Source organism: Heterocephalus glaber, unplaced genomic scaffold (assembly GCF_053883595.1).
Source record: "Heterocephalus glaber isolate CG9 unplaced genomic scaffold, H.glaber_assembly_v1.0 deba00001461, whole genome shotgun sequence".
Lineage (NCBI taxonomy): Eukaryota > Metazoa > Chordata > Mammalia > Rodentia > Bathyergidae > Heterocephalus > Heterocephalus glaber.
The window spans coordinates 8,728,038-8,753,288 of NW_028258308.1; the positions used below are offsets into that span (position 1 = coordinate 8,728,038).

At 33.9% G+C, this 25,251-nt stretch overlaps 1 protein-coding gene across 2 annotated transcripts in view; it reads right to left on the reverse strand.

Annotated features, from left to right (window-relative positions):
• Positions 1-25,251, reverse strand: part of Fbxo8 (F-box protein 8) — a 55,760-nt gene that overhangs the window by 17,770 nt on the left and 12,739 nt on the right. The window contains exons 2-4 of one of the 2 annotated variants that reach the window (XM_087217013.1): positions 11,108-11,444; positions 8,046-8,172; positions 4,401-4,450 (exon numbers count right to left, since the gene is read on the reverse strand). In XM_087217013.1, the coding sequence (XP_087073139.1) occupies positions 4,401-4,415 (15 nt within the window). In that variant the 5' untranslated portion in view covers positions 4,416-4,450; positions 8,046-8,172; positions 11,108-11,444. The remainder of the gene's footprint in view (positions 1-4,400; positions 4,451-8,045; positions 8,173-11,107; positions 11,445-25,251) is intronic. The other variant, XM_004852943.4, reaches the window with a different exon arrangement.

A 25,251-nucleotide genomic window follows, 5' to 3' on the forward strand; every position in this document is an offset into this window, starting at 1 on the left:
GAAAGACATCTATAGGAGAGACATTTACTTTCAATTACTGTATCTAGAAAGTGTTATTATTTCATCCAAAGTGTGGTTACATCAGATAAAGAAAAACATTTTGGAGGTAGCAAAATGATCAGGTAGGGTACAGGGAAAACAGGCTTTTCTGTAAAATGGACTGAAAATATTTATCATGCATTACAAAGTCTCTAATTGAATTTAGATTGCTAACAAAAGTATAAATCAATGAAAAAATCATGCTCATTTTAGCACTTAACACATTGTTTGCCAATACACTAATTTCAGTTATTCCTGACACATCACACTCAATGATAGCAAATCAGTATCTCTCATAGCATACTGAAGAAAACAAGAGCAAAATACATCAAGTGATTTGATCAATGAATAAGCTATGCAAAATTTGTTTCTATTTAAAGCATCTAAAATGTTTACTGTGAATCCTCAAACATCTTTGTGTGGACTTGTTCTAAACCACATGTTGCAATGACTCTTGAAGATGAGATGGGGAAGAGTGGCCATGATACAGTATAGTTAGGGTAAAGTGTGAAATAAAATTGACCTAACAGACTTATGATGAAGATGCCTTCTTAACCATAAAATCATCTCATCGATCAGACTGAAAACATTAGATACAGTGATGATTTCTGAGCAAAGAAAAGGTTTCTCCTGCGGCTAGCTGACCTGACAAAGAGCCACCCCCAACTCATACCCCTCCCACACCTAACACACATCCTCCTTCATTGTTGTTTGTTCTCAGGAAGTGGCTGTATCCAGTATACTTTTCTATCAAATCACGTAAACTAAATGTAACTTCCTCAGCCAATAAACTGATGATAAATGCCTTGCTTCTGCATCCCTACCTCCTTTCCCTTGACCCATATAAACCCTGTTCACTGCCAGCTCTGGGGTTATCGTTTTGTGGAGAAATCTCCGATCAGTCTGCTGGTATAATAAAGCTGTACACTTGCCTCCAACTTCCAGGTGCATTCTCGATTGTTCTTGGCCTGATCTTGCTAGACCACTAAGAGCTGCCACACTGTGGACTGTAAGTCTGCCGTTACAACAGTAGATAGATATAGCTAGCTATCCACCTATATCACATTACTCTCAAAAAAGTCAATGCCCTCTGGATTAGCGTGACCAGCTGAATGAAAGTATGAACTGTGTAGACAGGATGGTATTCACCATCTCAGAGGCTTAAGTTGGCACTTTAGCTCTACTGTTAATCAAGGTGAAGGGGCTCCAGCAGTGAACATGAACATTTTAGCTCTTTTGAGTAAAATATTTTTATAGAGGGAGAAGCTAATTAAGCTGTGTTTTGTGAAGGACTCCTCTCATTGTCAACTAGCTTCTTTTGTTCTGATTATATTCTCATCAGTAAATCTTGGGATAAATTAATTGATTTGGTAATTAGCAATGTTTTAAAATAATTTCCATTCAGGATTACATAACAAATTCATATAAATATGGACAATAATGATACATCATTATAGTTTGGGTTGCAAACAATGAGAACCCTAACTCAAAATGAAGCAAAAGGATAAATTTCCTTTAAAAAATAAAATTACCTTGTATAACAAGAATTTCTAAACAGGGCTCTAGGGTTGTTAGGCTTATTGATGGCATCTCAGTCCCAATTTTTTCTTTCCAACCTGCTATTCTTAATGTGTTGTTAAATGGTGGCAAGATGGCTGTAGATCTGTCATTACATTCTCATACAATGCCCAGTTACACATAGCACACATGTGCACGCACACAGAAAGAGCTACTTCTCTTTCTTTTTAAAATGTAAAAATTCTTTGCACACATCTTACATCTCATGAGTGAACTGGATTATAGCAATGATTTGGAGGCCAAAGATCAGCTTGGAATAATCTGTATTCATCACATGAGGCTGGAAGTGAGGCCTGCCACTCAGCTGGCTGAGGTACTTTCTCTAGTAAGGAGTCTAGTATGAATTTATAAAAAATACTTCTACCATAGAATATAGTCATATTAGAAAGAAGTCTAAAATATCTCTTGGGTTCTATCTAGATTACCCTTTTTCCCTCCCATTGCAGTAGTAATTATTTTCCTCTAGTAATGAGGTTTAACTTCAATCAGCATAACTACCTCCCTCTGTACTTTCTTTTCTTTTTGTCTGTTTGCCCTGCAGCAGGAGGACCTAAAATGGTAAGAAAAAGATCATAAAATGTGGAACTACCTGACTGAAACAGCATAGTGAAGGTACTGTGTTTTAGATCTAGAATGTCCCCCAGAAGTTTCCTGTGCTGAGGTAGGATTTTTGACAGATGATTGGTTCCCGACAGCGTTCACAGCTGAATCTGCTCTGAAAAGGTGGATCACTGGGGGTGCGGCCTGGAAGTTTGTCTCTCTCCCCAGCTCCTCTATTCACCCTTTACTTCCTGGCTGCCTTGGGTTCCACACTTTTTCCACCACCACGCCCTCTGCTGTCTTGTTTCTGCGCTGGAGATGACCATGGACTGAAACCTTAGGTCAAAATAAACCTCTTCTAGGGGCTGGGGATTTAGCTCAGTGGCTTTGTCGCCTGCTGCGCAAGCGCAAAGACCTGAGTTCAATCCCCAGTACCAAAAAAAAATAAATAAAAAAATAAACCTCTTCTCTTTTAATTTGCGGTTGTCAAGTATTTTATCCCAGCAATGTGAAAGTAGCTAATACAGAAGAGTACTTAGAACTCAATCACACCTAGATAGATTTTGGTTCACATTACATCCAACAATTAGAACCTTTGAGTTTCTTTTTATCCTCCTTTTTGGCATCTGGCTCATGTTCTGTCACCTACACAGTAATGTGTTTATTCCTGAGAGACTAATCTACTTTCAATACAATACACTTATACTTAACAGAGAATGAAATATCAAGGATTTGATGATGAATTGTTTATGAGTTCCAAAATATTTGCCATAGACATTTGTACCAAGGTCTATAGGCTAATGCTAAATTCAGCATTGCTTTCAGCTTTATTTTACTATCGTTATTTTCCAAATTAACACTTTGATTAACAAATTAGACAACAAACTGAAGAACATGAAAAAATATCTCTGTCAAGACTCAACCCTCAGGTTTTTTTCTTTCTTTTAAATAATAGGTACTCTCAGGCTATAGAAAGCAAAACAAATAATTATAGATCCACAGACTTTCCTAAGAGAGATTACTTTAGATAGCTACAAATAAAAAATAGGGTATTTCAACCATTCTAACGTATTTATTTGCACACAGTCAGATTACAGGTAATCTACACTATTGTATCTCAAAATGTGTTCCCTGGAATGATCTTTTATCACACACATACAAAAAATATTGCTATCTCAAATAAATTTTGCTAATACTGCATATGACCATTCCCTGTTAAATAGTCACAATGTGCACTGATATACTGAAGATTGAAAATTTATGCTTTAAATAAGTCAACTATCACATTCAAAATTATTAGAACTTTTTCTAATTATGTATCCTCAAAAATTGCATTTGAGAAATGCTTGTCAGTATATTCTGATAATGGCAGCCAGCGTTTTCTATCCCTAGGAATAAAATTCATTTCTCACCACTGTTACTGTGCTATGAAAAAATGGTAATGGTCATGTTGTTACTATATCTTGGAGTAAAAAGTAAAATTCAGTATCAGTAAGAATTGGGAATAAATTAATATCCTTTCTATAACATAGAACTCTTATAAATTTCCTGTTTATATTTTCAGCAGGCTCAACAACAAAAAGAACATGTTATATTAAAAATGCATATTTGTTTTCATCTAAAACATATATATATATATATAAACTTACAATATTTTTCATAATAGATTTTGTCCAAGGTTAATCTAGTAAAATGTATAGAATTGTAAGCATGTAGGTCTTTCTGTATGTATATAGGCAAAATGTGCTCACATGGTAAAAAAAAAAAAAAAGACTTTTTTACTTGACCCTAATGAGGATTTTTAAAAAAAAACATGTTTAAATAAATAAAAATAAGCCTGTAATATGTTAAAAGTTAGACCTGTTCGCCACTAGTTTTGGAGACTCCAAATTTAAACCTATGTCAAGAAAAAATTTTAATATAAAAAGGAACAAAAGAAATACAGCTTACAGGTTGGTTATTAAAATACTGGTAGTGGAATAAAATTGACACACACAACTTGTACATGCAGGGGAAATACAACTGAATGTACACAGATTGGTCTCAGCACATTCCTTTACTAGAATGTGGTTATCTGCCACAAAGTTCACAAGCTCATGCACAAGATCAAGACGTTACATACAGCTGAGATCACAATGTCATGCATAAAACAACAGCGTGCTAGATAATCGTACCACAAATTATGCAGATGTTCTCCCCCACCCCATAAGCCACTGCCAGCAGTTGCTGTGGAGTTTGGTTACCCATATCCGTGACATGAACGGTGTCCTTTGGAGAATCTTGTTCCCTGTGGCTGTAAGTATTATTTTTATAATATTCTAATGATGGTATTAAAATGTTAAGTACAAAACTAGAAATTATGGAAAAGTAGACTTGTTATAATACTGAACAATTGTAGACATCTTATCTTAGGCACTTTCAATAAATTTACTACTCACATATGAACATATTACCAAAAGTAATTTATTGCTCAAGGTTAAATGAACCCCAAATAACATGTCTGATGACAGTGCTCTTGTGAATGTGGATGGTGAGTAGGGAATCAAGCCCCACAAAGTACTCTGTTTTGTATGAAGTACTGAAGTAATGAGATACTAGCTTTGGCTGTTCATGAAATAGAACATTATGATTTTCAGTATTTGAGAGAAAATTAATGGAAAAAGTCTGACATGTATTTGCATGCAAAAAATAAATAATTTGTCCACCTTAAAAAAGTACTCTGGAAATCAAAAATCTTTACAAAGAGTCTTCCAATGACCTATGAACCTTATATGACTCATACAGATAAGTTTTATACAAGAACATGGGGACAACTGTTTCACTTACATGATTTCAATTCTGAAGACTTAACTTGGACAAGTAATCAAATTAACATTAATAATATTAGTAATGAAAGTAAAGAATAGTCATTAAAATATTTCTCACTTCCCTGAACATATTAAATATATTTTGATGTCTGTTTTTGCCTATTTATATCTTAAGTACATTCTGGTAAAGATAGAATTGTATTTTACTATTAGGCAATGCTGTTAAAATATGGATAATCATAAAAGCTTAGAATCTAAATTCTGGAACCACAAGACATTGAGGAAGCTGTATGCTTCTTGGTAACTCTATTTGACTCTTTCAGAACTGTGAATTCAGCATGTCTAGAATGCTCCATGATGTCTTTTTTTTTTTTTTGACTTCTATTCCCAAATCTTTTTCTTTTTTCAGTACTGGGGATCAAACCCAGGCCCTAACACTTGCTAAGCAAGGGCTCCACCAATGAGCTACACCCTCAACATCCAAATCATTTTTGATAAAGTTGCAAAAGCAATTCAATGTGGGAAAGACAGCTGCTTCTGCAAATGGCACCAGGAACAAGTTGATATCCATGATGTCTTTAAGTCAGGCCAAGGAGTAAAGAAAAAGAAAATACAGCCAACTCTCAAAAACAATGGAAGGTAGGATGGGTTAAATAAAATCTGTTGATCTAAAAATTGTATTGTAATTAATAATTTCAGTCCCCTCCCTAAACAAACATGAGATTTAAAAATTTTTAAGGTTCTGTCAGATTAAAAAAAACCTTGGATTTTACCTCTTTTCTCTGCTTCCCCTCCAGTTGCTCTAAAGGAGCATTCTATAGTCTGATAAATGTAGTTGCAAAAAACAGAAACATTTTTACATCTAGCTTTTCTAATTTAGATATTTAAAACTACCTACATTCCACTATATGGGGGCCTATATATTTTTTTCATTTTTGCAGAAAAAGGATGGCTTTATATATTTTTTAAAATACTCTTTTACTAAGGAATAAGTACTTACCATAACCAATATCAGTAGTTAAATTCAATTTTTTTGACTTTGTAAATCTACAAATTATTACTCACCAAGTTAATTTCCTTACAATATAAATTAAACAAAACAAGTTATATAAATTAAACAAAACAGTTTTACTCAACATTAGTATAATTTGTGATGGAAGCAGTATGACTTGATAAATTGGGCATAATAAAATTGGGATTTTTACAATAGCTGCCTCTCCTGATTCTTACTACAGTATTTTACTGTAGTATTCTTCCTCAGTTCTTTCATACTAATCATCATTCAATTACGTCTACATTACTTTTAATAAGACTGTTATCTTATTATAAAGTTCAGAATATCAACTGTTTTAATTAGCAACAAATAATGTCTAATTCCAGTAAAGAATTTAAAATAAATAATAAAGTCTCTGAAGCCAGGACATTCTCTGAATATGTAACTGCAGCAGAATCTCTTGTACAGAACAGGTATGCCACAATGAAAGATCAAAAAGGTGACATGATTATGTTGCTATGTTTACAAGGAAGATAACTTAGATTTGACCCAAAACAAAGTAAAAACAAGTGCATTTTATAACAGAAGACATCATAAAAATTACAATAAGGGGATAAATAATAAAACTTAATTTATGATGTTATCCATTCATTTGTCTTTATAAAGAATAATCATTAGATTCTAAAACGTAAATTAGTTTCAAATGTACATTTATATTTTGAGCTGGGTGTGGTAGTGCATGCCTGTAATCCCAGCACTTCAGAGGCTGAGGCAGGAGGGTAACTGCAAGCTCCAGGCCAGCCTGAGACATATAGTAAGATCAAGGTCAGCATGAACTACATAGCAAGATCCTGTCTCAAAAAAAAAAAACAGTGTAATTTGAACTTAACTTTTAATACATCATTTTTTTTCTTTAAGCAATGGTGAGAGGAAAGAGAACAAATACCTAAATTTCAATATTATATCAGTCATTATAAAATACACACTTTGTTATATTGGTAAGGATAAGAATAAAAAGATGTGTTTGTGACAATAAACCTTTGCAATGGGGTTTTATTCGAAATTTTAACATAGAAACCATGTGTGACATGTGAAAATCTATTTTAAAACATGGTATTACAAGTATAATATACATATTGCATATTTTTTAAATCAATATTTTTGTTTAAAATAAAGATTAAAATGTTTTACATGAGGAGAATATTTCCTTAATTATAATAAAAGTTAAAATAATTTTAGAAAATATTTGGCTTCATGATTTAAACAATCTTTTTTTTCTTTTAGTGGTATTGGGGATTGAAGTCAGGGCCTCACACGTGCTAGGAATGTACTTTACCACTAAGCTACATCTCAGCCCTAAAACAGTCCTCCATAACAATAATGCACTCAGAATAGCAGTTCTGAGTATAGTACAATTTCCACTCAGATTTCAAAGAATTAAGTCTAGTAGATATTTCAACATTTTTGACAATGTGAACTTTTCCATGATATATTAAAATGAGAATAGGAAAAAAAGACAGTGAATTTTGTTCACATTTTGATCATTCTTATATATTAAGAAATAACTGAATAAGTAAAACAAAATTGTTCAATTATAACAAAATCTATATGTAGTTTTTATATTAACAAAAATTATGTAAAGGAATTATTTAAAGATAACATTTTGATGTTGAAAACTAAAATGATACTCTGATTATCCCTGATAAAAGATTAAAAAGGATATCCTACTAAATAGAAATAGTATATAGGTGGAAAATGCTAGAGACAAAATTTATGAAGATATTCTGTGTTCTGATTAACAAAATCTTGTTTACCACTAATATCTATCTCAATCAGAACAGCAGAGGATTGCATATCTGTCATGCAAGCTGCCAGACAAAGTGAGCAGATAGAAAGAGTGAACTAGGACATGGTAAGGCAAAAAAAAAAATGACTATGTCATCAGCAGTAACTGAAAATACTGGGCTTCTCAGTGACTGAAAAGGCATGTTCAGTGACTTATTTTACTTGCAAGCTTATTATATTAGAAAGATGCAGCAAGATAGTGATGAGTTCACCTGATACAAATATATACATTCTTCACCTACCTCATCTGGGTTGGCGTTAAAGGTAAGGCTACCTTCATCCAGCTGCATATACAGTTTTCTAAAAGAAAATCCTAGAGGTGGATTCTTACTGTATATGGAACAGTGACCCCAAGTGGATTTGCACAACCTACGAAAATAAGAGAAAATGAGAAAAGAAATTGCTGTATTTAATTTCCTAAACTGAACATGCATGCATAGGATAAAATAGTCAATTAAATAATATAAAATTGGATTTTATAAGTACAAAACTTAAAGATTTTAATTTTATACATGTGTTCTGTTTATAAGAATATAATAAATGCCTTAAATTTAGCAATTTTGATAGCACCTACAAATTTGAGTTATAAAGATAATATTCTTGAATGTTCTCTGAAGTTAAACAATCAATAATAATAGTAATAACAGCTGATAATTACTGGTGTTTACTTAAAATTTTAATATTAATTGTATTAACTTGCTCAATACTATCAAGAATTCTACTGATGCTGGTTAAACAGACAAGACAGAGACAAAAAAGTTTCCTGAAGTCATTTAGTTAACATAGACAGAGGTAGGATTTGAACCTAATGAGTCTTCCTCCAGACTTTGCAATCTTGATCAAGAAATTAAATGTTATCTATTAAGTAATCTGAGCCTGTTTGTGAAATAAAACTAAATGAGCAGGGATAAAGATTGCTGGGCAGGGGAACAATCTTTTGTTTTTTAATAACATAGTTTAACAACAGAAAAATTAGACATAAAATTTGTAATGGTTCAACTTCAACACATATATCAAAAGGTGCGCTGTTAAGTGTAGCTATCTTTAAGACGCTGCTTCAAAAACACTGGTTCTTTCCTACTTCACTATCACACTAATAAATGACTGTTTACCTGTGCCCTGAAACCTAAACTTTCATCGTATTTCAATGCTGGATGTATCCTACAAAGCCTTCAGTATAAGTGCATTTGCTTCAGAGACACAGAAAATACAAAACTATATTCTGATACATTTTTCATAAATTTCACAATTTTCTTACATTTTTCGTAAATCTTCGCCTCAAAATTATATAAATTTTTGTGTGTATTTTCAAAACACTTGCTACTTGTTGAAACAAAAAAAAAAGTTTTGCCCTCTAATATTGGTTTTTACCTCAAATTTCTTTATTTTCACACATAGAGAACAAGAAAACCAGAAAAAAGGATTGTCCCATTATATAACATCAAAAATTGTGGGAGACTATCCTCTCACTAGTTAATTTATACCCTTGCATTATTTTTATTAACCACATGAAATCACTACTCTAAAACTGTAAATAAGCTATTTAGAAAATTATCAATAGTTAGCGGTCTCTTTATTATCACAGATTTTGAGTTTTATAATTATGCTATGCGATAGCAACATTCTCCCAACTTTAGTAAATATTCAGCACATTCAAGACTAACATAAAACTCAGCCAGCCTTTTTGTCAAATAGAAGCAATTTATCATTAAGAATAAAATCCAAGCATTGTAAGTACAGGGATAATTATGTATTATATATATAGGCAAACAATAAGGAAAACAATTTTTCCCAGAGATAAACAATCCACAATTAAACTCCAAATGGAAAATATGTAATGACTGAGTTCATATAAGCTTAGAAATGGACTTTTTTAAAAGAGTTTAAATATAGGAACACAAATTAACTTGTGGGGAATACTAAAATGCAGAAAAGAGGTTATAAAGAATGAACCAGTTTTAAAGTAGTTTAATTTCCTTATATACTCAAATGAGCAAGAAGTCAATACCTTATTTAAATGCTATTAATTAATATAATTTCCTCATATTAACAGTACCTTCACTATGACAAGGCACTGAAAGAATAATAAGATGACAATTTTCTTGTATTTGGCAGTTGATAAATTACCTACATAATTTTATATTTTATTTCTGTACCATTAGGAAGTCTACGTTAGACATAACACTACTAGAAAGTTTGGTAATTTAGGTTAATTCTTTCAATTATATTCCCAGATAGAAATAATTCAGTCTTAAAAAGGGTTTTGCTTTCTAGATTTGTTCATTATCATTCTTTTTAGTTTTCAAGCTTTTATTAGTACATGTTCACAGTACATAATGATTACATTCATCATGAGAAGCTAGAATATAACATATTTAAATTATTTTTGTTTTTTATGCTTCCCTAACCTAGCATTATCTTTATGAAGTCCCATTTTAAAACAAAGAGACTTAAATAAACTTCTGTAAAGAATATTAGAAAATTTAAGATACAATAATTCTTCTATGTTTGGTACATTTTAAAAAAATGTACCTATGAGTTTTTTCTAAATATGTGATGCTATTTAAGGAGTAACATATTCAATAAAATGGATTCTATTCCACCAAATGTTTTTAAATTTGTAGTTTAATTTAAACTAGTTCAATATTTGCTAAATTTCCTATAGTTTACTTTAAATTCAGCAAGTAGATGTTTATATCCTTGCTTTCTAATATTTGTCTACTTTATTGATGAAATGGTTAAAATTAAAAGTAGATGAAGTTTTCACCAGTTAAAAGTTTATGCTAGCAAACACCTATGATAAAAAGAATAATACAAGTAAACAAACACAATTAAACACACTCTCTTTGAAACTCATGGAACCAAAAACATTTGAAGAGTATTTATTGATGTTTAAGTAGGCCTATTCCTCAGATGTTCGAATACCTTTGGGAACACAGGTGTGCAGCACAAATTATACCAGGGATGTAAAGGGTCTAAGTTTTGGATTACAAAGTCTTACTTCAGAACTTTAATTTTTAAAATAAGCTGAACATTTCTGATTTATAATAAACTGACTTACCCTGATTAGCAATTTCTCTTCTCACTATAAGAGATTTTTTTTTTGTTCTTTTCTATTTTCTTTACTCAGCATCAAATTGGACAACAATAATTGCATTTTTATTTTTACAGGCCTTAATAGCAACTCAGAGTATAATCCCAAATTAAGAAGAAATTATTTCATAATATATGTATGATACAAAAAGAACACTAAGTATTAATATGTTTAGAGTGGTCTGAATCAATACTGGTGGGTTTAACTTACCCTTGCCAGAGAAGTTCATCATTAGCAAGGTCCTGCCAAACACATGAAGCCAAGCAGAGGTCAGTTGCATTTAGGTAGGACAAGATGGTAAAGCTCAGTTCAGGAGGTAACATTTCCAAATTAATGAATCCTTCTTGTTCTTTGGATTTCCTTGCTTTCAAAAGATGATAGATATCAATGCCTCCTTGGACTTGCTTGCGTTGACCGGTGTTAGAAATGTTGCTCACAGCCATTCTTCTGCTCTGCTCTCTGGTGAGGTAGCCTTGCTCACTATAGCCTTCCTGTTGTAGCTGCTGGTTTCTGGCCACTCTCCACAGCCCTTGACCCATCTGCAAGCCTGGGAGAAAGCCAGAATGTAACAAGAGTGACATTAAAAAAGTAAACTATCTTTCCCAGTGGTATAACAGATCTGACATAAAGCATTCATTTATCAGAATTTAAATTCAGTAAAACCTGTAGTAAAACCAGCAGTATATTACAAAGAATAGTTGGAATTCTTAAAGTACAAAACTTGGATAGAAAAATGTTCCAGAGATATTTGGTCTGATCATCGCCTTTATTCCAGCTTGCTAACTACTTTTAAAAGTCCACAGGTGACATAATCATTTTTCACATGGTAAGATTTAAAAGTTACTGATGTCCTAAAGACTCTTACAAATTATAATTTTTGTGGACTTATGGGCCAGTATTAAGTACCTCTCTGATCAGAGCACAAGACTTTAGTTAAAAGGTCTCCAGACCCTGGTTTTTATCACAATTCAGGTTAAGCTAAGCTAGCCCCTTTTAACCAAACTCCCAGATGTATAACAGCTGTGAAACAGGCTTTTAGTTTAATTCTTGCCAGTCTATATTTATGTTGTAGAGTGTAATAAAATGTAACATAGGCCCTGAAGTCTAATTCACAAACCTTATAAATTAGACACCTAGAACTCCATGATAAATAGCTCAGTAATAATTTACTATTTGATTTTCCTGTTGCTTTAAACTAAAAACCATAATTTGCATTAATTTTCCAATCTTCCCCCACATACATAGCCTCTGAGGTATTCAGGAACAGGAACAAGAAGGTGTGCTATGGTCTCCCCTGCTTCATCTGACCTGCCACCAGAAGAGCTCCACATTTATCTGTTACATATATCGGACCTCTCCATATACAGATATTTAGAAAATAACTGGCCTAGACTAATTTGATCTTGCCTTTAAACGAAGTAGTTTTTATTGAGTGAATAAATTCAGTGAGAAAAACTAAAGCAGAAAAAGTTTTTAACTAATACAAATTATTTTCATTATCTCATTTCAAACAAAATATTTTTGTTTTATTAACCTAAATTGACTACTAATACATGTGTGTGTTTCAAAAATGTGGGAAAATACTCATTTTACATAAAATCATTAAAATAGTCAAATAACTATCATAGCATATTAACTTTAAAAGAAAACTATTAGAAAGATGAAATAAAAGCAAAAAAAAAAAAAAAACCAAACAAACAAAAAAACAATACCAGTGATCAGAAATTTTGAAAATTTTTAGGAAAAACTTGAAAATTGAGAAGTTCAAAAAATATCAAAGATATTTTTTTCTTCATATTTAAAAAGGAATGATACACATGTATATTTACTAAATTGTTGGCTACTGTCTAGACAATGTCTACTATATTAGACATAGTATAATTACTATTAGTATTATAGATACTAAATATTATCTTATATGTACTGTATTAGCTTACTTGCTGATCAAAACAGAAAAAATATTTCAGGATATTTTTTAACTCTTTATCCTTATCTAAGCTGCTTGAAATTGCAACAGTTTCAATTATAAAGGGTGTATATGAGAAGTTGCAATGATTTTAAAGTATATTAAAGTATATAGTATATATATTTGAAGTATATTAGTGTATATCTTAAAAGGTCTCAGTAGAGAGTCTAAAAATATTCCCATCTCATAGGCATGTAATAAATTTTGTGTTCTTTTTACTGTTTATATAAAGAAAAATCTCAATAGAGACTTCACCAAAAAAGATTTAAAAATAGCAAGTATATGAAAAGATCGTAAACATCACATTTCATTACAGAACTGCAAATTAAAACAATAAGATACTACTACACACCTATGAGAATGGTATATCCAGCATACTGAATATTGACAATACCAAATGCTGGTGAGAATGTAGGAATGCCAAGTAATATAGCCACTTTGGAAGATAGTTTGGGAGTTTCTTGCAAAATTAAACATACTTTTAGCATATGATCCAGTATTCACACTTCTTGATATTTTCCTAAATAAGCTGAAAACTAGCTGGAGACGGTGGCACTCATCTGTAATTCTGGGATTCTGGGAGGCTGAGGTAGGAAGACTGAAATTTCAAGCCCACTCAGGGCTATTTAGTAATGTAGCAAGACAGTCTTAAAATAAAATTAAAAAAAAAAGTTTTAAAGGGCATGGGGTGTAGCTCAGTGCAAAGGCCCTGGCTTCAATCCCTGGTATCCACCCTCAAAGGTGAAAATTCATGTATGTACAAAAATCTGTATGTGAATATTTATAACAGCTTTATTAATAATTACTAAAACTTGTATGCAACCAAGATATGCTTCAGTAGGTAAATACATAAACGGCAGCACATCACACAATGGAATATTACCTAGCACTAAAAAGAAATAAGCCATTAAGTCATGGAAGAGACTTAAGCGCAAACGAAAGAAGCAATTCGAAAATACCATTTCAAGTATACGAAAATCTGAAAAAGGCAAAATTATGGAGAGAGTAAAAAATTATTAGCAGAAAAAATACAGAATCCCAGTTTTTAATTTGCTCAGTTTAAATATGCCATATCACATTACAAAATAAGTACATTTAATTTTAACAGGTATGTAACATTTTAAGACTTTCAGCGATAGGAAAAGGTATTTTATTTCCATTGCGGCTATTGGCTTAAATTAACAAGAAAATATCTAGCAATCACATTAACTGCTAACCTCATCTAGAGTATGATATCATTTGAAATAATGAAATTTATTCTTCTCTTTGCTTTTGTACCACTAAACATAAGTAATCAAATGTGGTAACTATGGTGTCTGAAGTCTCAAGATTTAAGGCATTTAATAAGAATTTCTGTGTATTTCCCCCACAACATCTTTCTAGGGCATATGGTTAAGCAGCTGTTGTTACTCTTAGGGCTGTTGCTAGGGAACAAAAAAATCAGGGCGATTTCCCTAGGCTCTGGACTTTAATGAGGATCAGTTAAATAGAGCACTGGATAATGTGATTCAAAAAGCATCCGGCAGGTATAAAGAGGTAAAGCCAGCAGCTGGTTCTTTAAAAAAAAAAAAGTCAACGGGGAAGATGGAAGGTTGAGGCACATGAAGAAAACTGCAAGATTAAACCTCATTTTGTATCCTTCACTGTAAAACAATACTGTAAGTGGCCCCTTTGGGATTTCCTTTTCCTTTTAAAGCAGTTCTTGATACTAGGTAAGATCACAGTATGATAAACTGCACTAAAGAAGATTAATGTCATAAGTTTAGCATTTGGAAAAAGGAAAGGACATCTACAGTGTTCCATTTGCACTCCCAATCCTCTTTAATGTATTAGGGATGTAGACTACGGTAACTCGAAAAGCGATAAAACTTTCAAAAAGACATGACAAACATTGTGCACACTGTGAAGTAAGTCACAGAGGAGCAAAGTGTTATGGGCTTTGAAGTCAGATTTCAGTCTGAATACTGAGTCTATTAGCTATTATTCCAGGACCTTGGGGAAATTACTTGACTATTTACTTTAAGCTTTAGCTTTTTCGTATGTAATGTGGAAAAATAACGATGATAATGCTTACAGCTCAAAAGTTGTTCTATTAAATGAGACAATGCATATTAAGTTCATATCATGGCTCATAATCAATCCACGTTAGGTATTACTTTATTTTGACAAAATCATTTTCGTCAAGTGAAAATGATTAGCACTTTCATAAAACCTCTTTTAATGATACTTCAACAATCCTGATGTTCTGCTCACTGAAGAAATGCAATTGTTCATGTTGGTTGGGTAAGTACACAAAATGATTCACTTCCTTTATTTATCTCACATGTCAGCCATAGTTATTTATTCATTTATTTATTTAAATTTTTAGTAAATGTAATTGACCAGTCCCCTTCCCCCTAAAAAGTCTTAAAGAGTAAGAATGCCTGTTATCTTCCATAAAAAATTTCATGACTCAATGCACCTGACAATAATGCCAACAGCAATGTCATGAAACAGGTCCTTGTGTCATCTCTAGTAATCTGTCAACATCTGGCCCTAAAGGATATAAGATACAATGCAGTTTCATGCTGGGTTCTTGCATGATTTTGAATTCTTGAAAATAAATGTTTGGACTGAACCAATCAAAACTTGACTTCAAGGTACCATGTTTTCAGATTTGTCTCATAGTTTTAATAAAATCTTGACACAAATATTTTCAACACTGAAACAATATAATACAGTATGGCCACCTGTAGCAGTTATTTGGTCAAAAAAGCTGCACATTATAATCATTGAATATGAAAAGAATTTCAAGATAAGAAACACAAAATAGTTTTTGTACTTGAAATGACTAGTTTGGGTGTAAGTATGGATTTTTTGTGATGAAAGTATTGCTGATAATTTATTTGTTTACATAAAATAGATTGAGGAAATGGATAATTGTTTCTTAAAAAAATATTCTTATAATAGGATTATTAGTCTATTTCATATACAAATAAAAGAAACACAGCTGTTATTTATGGTAATTATGTTCTATAAATTTGCTACAAACACTGCTTAGTGAATATCGAGTCATAGTTTCTATGGAAAATACAAGTTCCTGAATATAATCCAAGAATTTCTATCTTCCTAGAATTATCAAACATGGCTATCAATTAATCCTGATTATTATAGTCATCAAGTAATGCTCCTTGTGCCTCAGGACTATTATAAACTATTTTGGTTTAAGGGGAAACTATTTATGTTCAATTCTGCATTGCCACAAATACACTCATGAAGTACAGTAGAGGACAAGAGACTCTGAAGCCTTGTGCTGATAGCTATTGAATGGGAACTAGTAACCAAATTGAATAACTTTGAAAACTCAGGTGGAATGTGTCACAATAATAGAACAGCAGCTATTTTATTAATTTAATCTCATGCATAACAATTTCATATTTTGGGTTTATTCATTATTTTTCTTACATTTAAACTTAAACTTTGTTATTAAAATCCTATGCTTCTGTAGCATAATAGATGGGATGACATAAATGGAAAGTAACAAGAAACCAAAATTATTTTTTAAAAAAGTTTGAAAAATATTTACCTATAAGACTGCATAAAGCTTCCTTTACAGAGTAAACAGCTACTACCATAAAAAAATCAACATATTTCTATAACATGAATAGTGAATGTAATAATGATTACTAATGAAGCCATGTACATAAAAAACAAAGGATAGTTTTGAATAGTGTAGAGAGGAAAGCATAAGGTTATATATCTTACATAATCTCCAGGAAGTTCAGGACTCGGAAACACAGAGTAAGGAAAGGGAAAGTTCAGAGTGAAATGAGTAATAAAAATTAAGGGTTTAACATTTCTAGGTCACTATTTTCTTCCCTACACAATAATAATAAAAATATCCTCCTTTAATGACTTTCTTTTTTAGAATTACCTCACCCAGCAACATGCAGAAGTAATTTCTCTAAGAAATTTTAATGACTCTCAGAGAAAAGACACTCCTCCACCATCCTTGTGACATTTATAAGTAGTCCAGTACAATGGCTGTCAAACCAATCACCTTAAAGCAAGAACAGCCAGTCCTGTAGGGGCCCATACATCTATAAATCAACTTTTTTTTTCCTGCCCCAAAGATTCAATGTCTGATTATTAAAGTGGGGCTAAAACATTTGCACAATTATTTGGTTTATTTTTTCGTGAATGTATCCAGTGGTTTGTCTATCAATGTTAACAAGTTATTTTAATCTTTATTTTAACAGATACAATTACAAAATCTTATACTCTATACATTACATATTTGGGAGGTTTGCCTACAGTTAGATATCCACTGAAGCTCTGCTCTACAGAAATATTGTGAAAAGGTGAATCCTTTTCCCAACTTTCACTTTCTCAGTCTACTTAAGGTCCCCTCAAGAGATAACGGAAAACTCCTAAAACAATGTTTCCTAAAGCCATGTCCATGGAGCTAAAAGCAAATCAAAACAAAAGGAATAAGATAATGTCAAAAGGGACATTTAGAGCTAACTGAAGGAAGCTCCTACTAGCTAAACTTGGGGTGATTTGGGCATCAAAATAAAAATGATAGTAATGAGTTATAATCCATTACAGAAGAAAAGAATCCCTTGAGTCCAATGCAGGAAAAGCTCTGTAACAGTACAATGCCAACTATTAAAGATGTAAACAATGGAGTTAGAAAAATAATCATTTTACAGCCTTCAGAGAAAAGATAACTCAAACAATAATTACTAATGATGCTGAATGAAATTTGATAAAGAGCGGACTATTTACAGTCTCAAAATACCTTCCCACATATCACTCATTATGAAGAAATGAGATAATACCTGAACCAAATGATGAAAATTAGCATTTATCAATGAAAAGCAAATAGATACCATGTGTCTCTGGCTGTGGTACTCTGAGACAGATATAACATAAATTATATTCCAGCCCAAATCCATAATGTGAATATAATCATGATTCCAGCCCAAAACCATAATGTGAATATAATCATGAAGAATACAAAAGCTCAAACGCGGCCTGTAGAACAGAATTTTTTCTGTCAAAAATGATAATGTCATGAAAGCCAAAGAAAACTAGAGCAATAGTTCCAGATGAAAGGAAATAAAAACATGACATCTGAATGCAGTATGTGAAAAGGAGCCTGTACTAGAAAATAGCTGCTATAGAGGACATTGAGGTAATTGAGAAACTAGACATTTGGGCTAGAGATTGGATAAAAATATTGAACCCACGTTAAATTTCTGAATTATGTAACTATACAATTGTTAAAAGGAATATATTCTTAGGGCCAGGGATTTAGCTCAGTTGTGCCACCGCCTGCCTTGAAAGTGCGAGGTCCTGAGTTTGATTCCCACTACAAGAAAAAAATTTTTAAAAAGGAATATATACTTGTTCTTAGGAAACACACAGAAGCATTAAGCCATGATTTATGCAACCTACCATAAAATGTTTCAGAAAAACAGCAACATCCATGTTTATAAAGAAAAAATAAGATGATCGGGCAAAATGATAAAAACTGGTGAATCTGGGGAAAGGCTGTACGGGAGTTATTTTCATTAATCTTATAAACATTCTGCAACCGGAAACCTCCTGGTTCTGTAATCAAAGCATGTGCAGTTGAAAAAACTGAGATTTGAGCATGTGCAGATGAAAAAAACTGAGATTGAGTTTGTGCACTCAGTTTAAGAATTACTGGCCTATAATATAAGCCCAATCACCCTGCTGCAGACAGGCAGGTCTGTGCACGCCATAATGAGGTCCCGAGTTGCACGGAAGAAGACAAATCACACCGATGCAGACAGGCAGGTCTGCCCATGCCCTACCGAGGTCCCCAGTCCTGTGGAACACACAGAATCAGCCTGCTGCAGACAGGCAGGTCTGTGCACGCCCTACCAAGGTCCCAAGTCCTGCAGAAGACACCGAATCACGCCACTGCAGACAGGCAGCCACCTGGTTCCACACTACAAAGACGCAGAGGACACCAGACCACCAGACCAAGGTACTGAGTCCCGCTGCTCCTGGCCCAGAGGTAGGGCCTTCTGAGCTGCCGTCCCACTGCTCCTGGTCCAGAGGAAGGGGCTTCCTTGGGCACCATCCCTCCTGCTGCTCCCAGCCCACAGGAAAGGACTTTTGGGCCATCATGCCTACCACTGCTCCTGGGCCCTGTCCCACCTCTCCCAGCTGAGAGGAGATAATCCATGCAGGCGCTAACAGCCCCTGCCCCAGTCAAAATGAGAAAACATGTAAATAAGTCTCAAAACCAGACTTTCAGATCACCTACAGCAACCCCAAAGGGAAATGAGATGGAACACTCTGATACTCAACCACCTGGACCCACTGAACTGGCAACAAAAGGGGATCTGGAAAAAATGAAATCAGAAATAATTTCTCAGATAACAGGAGAAATTGTGCCCCTAGTGCAAGACATGATTAATAAATCTAGAGAAGAGCTGAGGAACATGATGGAATCCCAACACAGGAAACAAATGGAATCCATAAAACAGATGCAAATAGATTTCCAGGACATGAGGAACTCCATTGAAAGTCTACAGAGCAGAATGAGCCAATGTGAGGACAGAATTTCAGATATAGAAGATAAGATTGCAATTAGTGACCAGGAAAAGAAAAACTGCTTTAAAATTATAAGGGAACATGAGAAATCAATCAGGCAGCTGCTAGATGATGCAAAGAAGAATAACATAAGACTGATTGGACTCCATGAAGAAACAGGAGAGAGTGGAGATGACATAAAAAAATCTCTTCACAGAAATAATGGCAGAAAACTTCCCAAGCAGGGGAAAAGAGCTTGACATACAGATAAGTGAGGCATATAGGACTCCAAATAGCCTTGATAAAAAAAAAAAATCTACACATAGGCATATAATAGTTAAGATTCCAGAAACTCAACAGAAGAACAAAGTTCTCCAAGCAGTTAGAGAAAAGAAACAAATCACATACAAAGGAAAGCCCATCAGAATCACAGCAGACTTCTCAACACAAACCATCAAGGCAAAAAGAGCTTGGCGTGACATATTCCAAGCCCTAAAAGAAAACAGCCCCCAACCCAGATTGATGTACCCTGCAAAACTATCTTTCAAAATGGATGGAGGAATAAGATACTTTCATGACAAAGAGCACCTTAGGAACTTCGTGAATACCAAACTAGCACTCCAAAGAATTTTACACAATATCCTAGGAACAGACATTGAGGATCACAACCCCAGGAAGCAAAGCAGAATGAAACCATCTGGCATGACAAGAAATTAAATGTCAAGGGGGAGAACCCAACAAAAAGAAAAAGTCATGGCAATGACAAGTCAATATGTTTCAGTTATAACCATCAATGTTAATGGTCTCAATTCACCAATCAAAAAAAAAAAGACTGGCAGAATGGGTCAAGAAGCAAAATCCAACAATATGCTGCATACAAGAAACACACTTAATTCAAAAGGAAACTCATACACTGAAAGTTGAAGGGTGGAAAACAATACTCCATGTGACAGGAACCAAAAAAAAAAGCGGGTGTAGCTATCCTCTTTGCAAATCAAGTAGATTTCAAACCAACACTGATTAAGAGAGATGAAGAAGGACACTACATCCTTGTAAAGGGAACAACCCAAGAGGAAGGGATGACAATCATAAATATCTATGCACCAAACACTAGTGCGCCCAACTATATGAAACAAATACTAACGGACATGAAAAGTCATATATGCATTAAAACAATTGTAGTGGGGGAACTCAACACCCCACTGTCACAGATAGATCAACTAGACAAAAAATAAGTAATGAAATACTAGAACTCAGTGGAACACCTGAACAAATGAACTTAACAGATGTTTACAGAGTCTTCCACCCCACAAAATCACAATACACATTCTTCTCAGCTGCACATGGGTCATTCTGAAAAATAGACCACATACTCACACATAGAACATGTTTAAGTAAGTGCAAAGGAATTGAAGTTATCCCCTGTATGTTATCAGACCATAGTGGGATGAAATTGGAGATCTATAGCAAAAAAAACTCAAAAAATTTCATAAACACGTGGAATTGAACAACACACTTCTGAATAACCAATGGGTCACAGAGGAAATTAAAGAAGAAATCAGACAGTTCCTTCAATTAAATGACAATGACAATACAACATATCGGAATCTGTGTGACACAATGAAAGCAGTCTTATGAGGGAAATTCATAGCAGTGAATACGCATATTAGGAAAACAGAACGAGCCCAATTAAACAACCTCATGCTGAACCTCAAGCTTCTAGAAAAAGAAGAGCAGGACAACCCCAAAGCTCATACAAAGGAGGAAATTATGAAGATTAGAGGAGAAATCAATGCAATGGAGACCAAGAGAATGATACAAAAAATCAATGAAGCCAAGAGTTGGTTCTTCGAAAGAAGCAACAAAATTGACAAACCCTTAGCCAACCTTGTCAGAAAAAGGAAAGAAAAGGCCCAAATCCATGCAATTAGGAATGAAAAGGGTGAAATTAAAACAGACCCAGCAGAAATGCAGAGGATCATCAATACCTACTTCCAGAACCTATATGCCAATAAGATGGACAACACAGAAGAAATGGACAGATTCCTAGATACATATGAATTACCAAAGTTGAACGAAGAAGACCTAAAAATTCTGAACAACCCAATATCAACCAATGAAATTGAAAATGTAATTAAAAACTTATCACCTAAGAAAAGCCTGGGCCCTGATGGCTTCACTGCTGAATTCTACAAGACATTTAGAGAGGAACTGCTGCCACTACTGTTTAAACTCTTCAATGAAATTGAAAGGGAAGCAATACTCCCAAATTCATTCCTGGAAGCAAGCATCACCTTGATCCCCAAAGCAGAAAAAGACCCAACTGAAAAAGGGAACTATAGGCCAATCTCACTAATAAACATAGATGCAAAAATCCTTAATAAGATACTGGCAAACAGAATGTAGAAGATCATCAAGAAGATCATACACCCTGATCAAGTGGGATTCATCCCAGGGATGCAGTGATGGTTCAATATATGCAAATCAATCAATGTAATACACTATATCAATACAGCAAGGACAAAAACCATATGATTATCTCCATAGATGCAGAAAAAGCATTTGACAAAATCCAACATGCATTTATGATAAAAACCGTACAAAAAATAGGAATAGATGGTCTCTACCTCAAACTGATAGAAGCCATCTATGAAAAACCAACAGCCAATATCATACTAAATGGTCAAAAACTGAAATCCTTCACACTAAAATCAGGAACAAGACAAGGATGTCCACTATCACCACTCTTGTTCAATATAGTTCTGGAAATATTAGCTACAGCAATTAGACAAGAGAAAGAAATAAAAGGAATAAAGATAGGTAATACAGAAGTCAAATTGTCATTATCTGCAGATGACATGATACTCTATATAGAAGACCCCAAGAACTCCACCAAAAGTCTTCTAGACTTAATAACCAAATTCAGTCAAGTAGCTGGTTACAAGGTCAACACACAAAAATCAGTAACATTCCTCTACACGAAGGACAGACTCACTGAGAGAGAAATAGGGCAAATAAGTCCTTTCACAATAGCATGCAAAAAACTTAAATACCTAGGAATCAACCTAACAAAAGAAATCAAAGACCTCTTCTCTGAAAACTATGGCACTCTGAAAAGAGAAATTGAAGATGATATCAGAAAATGGACAGACATCCCCTGCTCCTGGGTAGGAAGGATTAATATAGTGAAAATGGCCATACTTCCAAAACTGCTATATAGATTTAAGGCAATTGCAATTGAGATCCCAGCAGCATACTTCATGGACCTTGAGAAAACAATCCAAAAATTCATTTGGAACAAGAAGAGACCCAGAATAGCAAAAGCAATTTTAGGTAACAGAGACATGGCAGGGGGTATCACAATCCCCAACCTGCAACTCTACTACAAAGCTACTGTGATAAAAACAGCATGGTACTAGCAAAGAAATAGGCCTGAGGACCAGTGGAACATATGAGAAGATGCAGAAACAACGCCAGACACACTCAGCCATCTCATCTTCAATACAGAAGCCAAACATCCTCACTGGAGGAAAGATAGACTCTTTAATAAATGGTGCTGGAAAAATTGGCTTTCAACTTGCCAAAGATTAAAACTAAACCTATATCTCTCACCATGGACTAAACTAAAATCAAAATGGATTAAAGATCTAAATATTAAAATAGAAACTCTGAACCAGTTGGAACAGAGGTTAGGTAGAACCCTTGAAGACATCGGTGTCAGAAAAGATTTTATGAACAAAACGTCAGTTGCCCGTGATCTAGCACAAACAATCAACAAGTGGGATCGCTTCTTATTAAACGGCTTCTGCACAGCAAGAGAAACCACCAGCAGAGACAACCCACAATGTGGGAAAAAATCTTCACCTGCTCTTCCTCAGACAAAGGTCTACTATCTCGAATCTATAAAGAACTTAAAAAGACCAGACCTCCCAAATTTAAAGACCCAATCTGAAAATGGGCATCAGAAATGAACAGACATTTCCCAGACAAAGAAGTAGAAATAGCAAATAAATACATGAAAAAATGTTCAACATCACTGGTCATTCGAAAGATGCAAATGAAAACAATGCTGAGATTCCACTGCACTCCAGAAAGAAGAGCTGCTATCATGAAATCAACCAATAACAAATGCTGGCAGGGCTGTGGGGAAAGAGGAACCCTTCTCCACTGCTGGTGGGAGTGTAGACTGGTGTAATCACTGTGGAAATCAGTATGGAGATACCTCAAAGAACTAGGACTGGAAGTCCTATTTGACCCTGCTATTTCACTGCTGGGGATATTCCCCAAAGAATTAAAAGAATCATACCACAGTGATATATGTGCACCCATGTTCATAGCAGCACAGTCTGTAATAGCTAAAACTTGGAAACAGCCCAAATGCCCATCAACTGGAGACTGGATAAAGAAAATGTGGTTTGTTTATAAAATGGAGTACTACTCAGCCATAAAAAATGAGAAATTGACACATTTATAGCTAAGTGGATGCACATTGAGGCAATACTCTTAAGTGAAATAAATAGGACATACATGTATAAATACCGAATAGTTTCTCTGGTGTGAGAAACTGAAAGTGTAAATAAGGACTAAATGTATAATAGGTAATGTGAAATAGGAAGAAAAGGGGCAAAGGGGAAGGAAGTGGGAGGGCTAGGGGGAAAGGATAGAAGGGAATGGGATTAATATGAGAAAATTGAAAAATAGGAACAAAATCTTTGTAAATAGGGAGGAATGGAGGGGTTGAAGGGAGGGCTGGGCAAGGGTGAAAAATAAGAAGCAAGCGAGACTATGTAAAGGTGCAAATTTCCAATGATGAATGTCATTATATTGTATACCTAAAATGTACCAATGATTAGAATGAATAATCAATAATGTAAACTAGGAAGAAAAGGTCCAAAGGGGTAGGGGTAGTGGGAGGGCCAGGGGAAAGGAAAGAAGGGAAAGGAAAAATGATGAGAAATGGAAAAAATGGAAATAAAGTCTTTGTAAATAGGGAAGGGTGGAGGGGGTGAAGGGAGGGCTAGGAATGGGGAAAAAATAAGAACCAAGATGCATTATGTAAAGGTACAATTTCCAATGAGAAATGTAATTGTGTTGTATACCTACAATGTACCAATAAAAGAATTTAATAACAAAAAAAAAAGAAAAAGAAAAAGACAAGGGGCACGGGGTGAGGTTGGGTGGGGAGAGGATGTAGAAAGGAGAAAGCAGCAAAAAGAAAAAAAAAAAAAAAGAATCACACCCCTATGGCTCATTGTAACCACACTGAAAACCACTGCTAAGGAAATGAGTAGAAATAGAGATTCTATTAGGGAAAACATCAAAACATTAGGTAAGAATTACTTTTGGCATTTTTTGATAAGGATTTAAAAAAAAATTTTAAGAGGCAGAGAAATTATTTTTAAACATCAAAAAAAACCCCACCACCAGAACCCTTTTTTGTGTGTGACAATTTACTTCTTAAGAATTCCTGGCCATATTCCTTACTTTTATGCATAATATTATGAATATTAATGTACATAGAATTTAATAATATAAATGTTAATCAACAATACTGTTTTTGTGCAATAAACTAATCCTCTGTGTCAATCACTTTTAATTATTTTATTATCTTACTTTAATTCTTACAACAATCCTAATAAGTAGGTATCATTATCCTAATAAAGACATTAAGTAAATATGCTTGAGGTCTCATAGCTGGCAAGTGCAAGATTTAGGATTCAAACTCCGGGTCAACCTGAATCCAAAGCATTTATCCTAAACTACCACACCATATGCCCAGAGCTGCTGGTGCCTATGCAGAATAACAGCATTCTACCATCTGTTTCTTCATCATTGATTC